At 32.7% G+C, this 3,668-nt stretch overlaps 1 protein-coding gene across 1 annotated transcript; it reads left to right on the forward strand.

Annotated features, from left to right (window-relative positions):
• The first annotated feature begins 1,174 nt into the window (after positions 1 to 1,174).
• LOC110651936 (uncharacterized) lies at positions 1,175 to 2,188 on the forward strand. Its single transcript, XM_021807417.2, has one exon. It carries the CDS (start codon positions 1,175 to 1,177, stop codon positions 2,186 to 2,188), a length of 1,014 nt encoding a protein of 337 aa, XP_021663109.2.
• Positions 2,189 to 3,668: the final 1,480 nt, after the last annotated feature.

Here is a 3,668-nt window from a genome sequence, read left to right on the forward strand (position 1 = left end):
TTTTTTATTTTTGATTTTCGGCTTTATCGGTTCGGTTCAGTTCGAAACCGAACCGACCGTTTGCACACCCCTACTCAGAGCCATTGCCCCTTTAGTCCCTGTCCCTTACTATTTTTTTTTTTCAATTAAAAGATTGAATTTGAAAAAAATTAAATAAGCTCAAAATTAAATTTTGAAATACATATATTTTTGCACTTTTTAATTTAGGTTAAATAATTTCACATCTAATAAAATATTATTTTTAGTAATAAAATATTATTTATTTTAATTTTTTAAATAATAAAATATTAAAAGTAATAATTTTAATATTAAACAATTTTTTCACAATGTTTTTTTATTTTCTTTTCTACAATTTTATTTAAATTAAAATTAATATATTTTATTATTAAAAAAAATAATATTTCATTATAGATGGACTTACTTGATCTTATTAAAAAGTACAAGACTTGTTTGATCAAAAACTTAATTTTGAGTTATTTCATGGTAGCATTTGTCTTATTATATCTAATTGCGTAAAACTATATATTGAAATTGCATGCAAATGTTAATTTATCATGTAGAAGTTAGTGTGGTTATGTGTTAAATCCAATAATTTTGGGACAATTGTAAAATTTTAAGTTAAATATTGGGATTCAATATAATTATGGTATCTTATAAATAATTTTCTCTTTTAAGAAAAATGTACTAATAAACTCTTCAACAGGCTCAATTAAGCCTTTGAAATTTTTTTTTTAAGTCCAATTAAACTATTGAATTCCTGTTTTGGCTCAATTTAGGATATATCCACAAAAATAAAAAAATAATTTTCTAATAATAATGAAAAAAATTAATTTTCAAAATGGAAGTTAAGAATAATTTGAATTTCGATGTTTCTCTAGTTGTTGAATTTTTTTTTTTTATTCTTAATTTCTATTTTCAAGTTAATTTTTTTTATTATAAAAAATATTATAAATAGTTAAGAAAATGACAAGTTGAATAAAATAGAAATTTAGTGGTCTAATTGAACCCAAAAGGAATGTTAGGAGCTCAAATTTAATTATAAACTATATTTGAAGGACTCATCTATATATTTGCCTTTTATATATAATTTCGCTTTTGCCGGCCCCGCCTAAGTCAAATCAGCACAGTTGGGGCATTTGCGTAAATTGGAAATTCTATCGCGCCCCCAATCCTAATGGCGACGTCGAAAGAAACTTGGAGCGTCCGACACTCTCCCTCTGAAAGAAAAATGTCTGAACGGGTCTCCGCTATTTCCATTTCGCTCGATCCAAAACCTTCCCCTTATTCTTTTTGTCTCAAAACCCTCTCACAATCCTTCAAGATTTTCCCGAGAAACAAACGCATTTTCTCTTTCATTTTTGCCCTTCTCGCTCTTCCTCTCTCTTTCCTCAACTTCTTACTCTCTCTCTCCTCTTACCCGATCAAGTCACAGATTTTCCACCTCGAATTACTCGCCTCCCGTGCCCCTACTCGCTTCGAAGCTCGCCAGGTCTGGAAAGAGTCACGCGAGGTTGCTCTCTCTCTCCTCCACATTAAACTCCTCTATCTATTACCCATTTACTTTCTCTCTCTCATCGCTGCCATTACAGTCGTCGTCTCCACCGAATCCACTTACAACAGACGACCCACAAATCTTAAAATTATTTTTGCAGCCATCAGGTCCACGTGGACAAGGCCGTTGGTTACTTCAATCTGCATCTACGCTATTCTATTATTGTACACTAGTATACCCTACTCGTTGGCGGCTATGATTGGGAGCTATAGTCCCGGTCTGAGATTTGTAATATGGCTTATTGGATTGGGTGTAGAATTATACCTAATAGCTGTTTTAGGATTGGGTCTGGTGGTTTCGATTTTGGAGGCAAGATTTGGGTTGGATGCGATTCGGATTGGGTCGCGTTTGATGGAAGGGAGGAGGATTTGTGGATGGGTTTTGTCTGGGTTATTGACGGTGATGACGGGGGGAATTGGGCGGAGAATGGAGGGTTTGATTATGGACATTGAAGATTCGGCAGATGAATCGAAATGGACGGTGGCGAAGGGGTGGGAGAGGGCGGGGCTGGTTGGTCTATATGGGTTGGTGATTATTTGGGGTTTCGCCGTTACTACTGTTTTTTACTGTGAATGTAGGAAACGACAAAACGGAAGAGTGGTGGATGAGCACGACCACGAGAGCGTTGATTCTTGACATTGCTTTGCTTTTGTAAATTGTGTATTCAAAACCACGCATTTTTTTTTTATTTTTTTATTTTTTTTAGGATCTTTCTGTTGTTGTATCAGCAATAGTGCCATGGGAAAGATCAATCTCCAGAAAGTAAAAAGGAGTTCAATACATTGTTTGTTTCCCTATAAATTTATGATACAAATTGTTATGAAAGAAATTATTCATTATTTAGCCTTGCTTTTATCAAATTGTTTATCACCTTAACTCTCTCTCTCTCTCTTATTTATTTATTTTTCGATGTATCTTTACTTGGAAGGATTCTTAGAAAATTGAGGGAATTCATTAACAATTTTGGCAGGATTGTCTTCCTGCTACCTGTTACATGGGAGAAATGAGCAAACTGGAAATTACATCACTGTCTGTTAGTGGGTATCCTTTCATATTTTTAAAATAAATTATTCTTTAAATGATCTTATGGTTCTATTAAATTAAGATGTTGATTTTTCTGTTAACTATAATAATTATTGCAAAATTATATTATCTCTCAGTTCTATTAAATTAAGAGGTTGATTTTCCTATTTTGTTAATAGGTTAGATTTTCATTTTGATTATTATTTGTATGAGAATTGTAATATATATATAGAAACATTAAAAAAAAAATTAAATCAGAATTGTAAGTAATAGTAAATTTAGTTTTAATTCCTAAATAGAAAACCGGACGCCTTTACTTCAAAGCATTTAGGATTTTTAACTATTGTTGGTCTTCCCAGTAGATTACTGAAGCTTAGTCGGCATTAGTAGTTAGAAATTCTTTTCAATAGGAAAGAAATAGAAAGAGGAGAGAGTTTTCAAGCAAATTGTTAGACTGAAGATACTACACAGTGAACAAAGGGATAATTGCTGTACAATGACACCTTGGGCCACTTGTTGTTAACAAAGCTGTAGCCTATTAGGAATTTCTCAAGTCTGGGAAAGCCTGTCCAATTTATGGGCTTCTTTTATGAGAACTCCAAGAGAATGATCCATAATTTTCAGCCTTTTTCAGAGACCAAATTCAATTATTGGGCCTCTGTTTTGAATATCAAAATATCCATCAAAGAACCATGTGCATGTCAAAACATTTTGCTACTCGTCAACTAAAGTTTTTGTCTTCAGGTTCTTGATCTGGACCATTAAGGACGTCTCAAAATATCTATCAAAGAACCATGTTTTTGTCTTCAAGTTCTTGATCTGGACCATTAAGGACGTCTCTAAATTCTGGCCAACCACCTAAATTCTGAAGCTTCAAGTCATAAACAAATCAAACCTGATGCAGGCCTCAATAAAAAAAACTTGAATATGTCTGATTTTCCAATTATTATAATTGAAAAGCCTATATAAGCTAATTTGGGTAAACCTCAAAAGCAAAAATTGTTAGTGCTTGAGCCTTTAGTGAAATGGAATCTTTTTAAGTGCTTTTTTTTTAACAGTGTGCAGTTCATAGAATTGGTTCCATAAAGGAGCC

This window comes from Hevea brasiliensis, chromosome 5, assembly GCF_030052815.1.
Source record: "Hevea brasiliensis isolate MT/VB/25A 57/8 chromosome 5, ASM3005281v1, whole genome shotgun sequence".
Classification (NCBI taxonomy): Eukaryota; Viridiplantae; Streptophyta; class Magnoliopsida; order Malpighiales; family Euphorbiaceae; genus Hevea; species Hevea brasiliensis.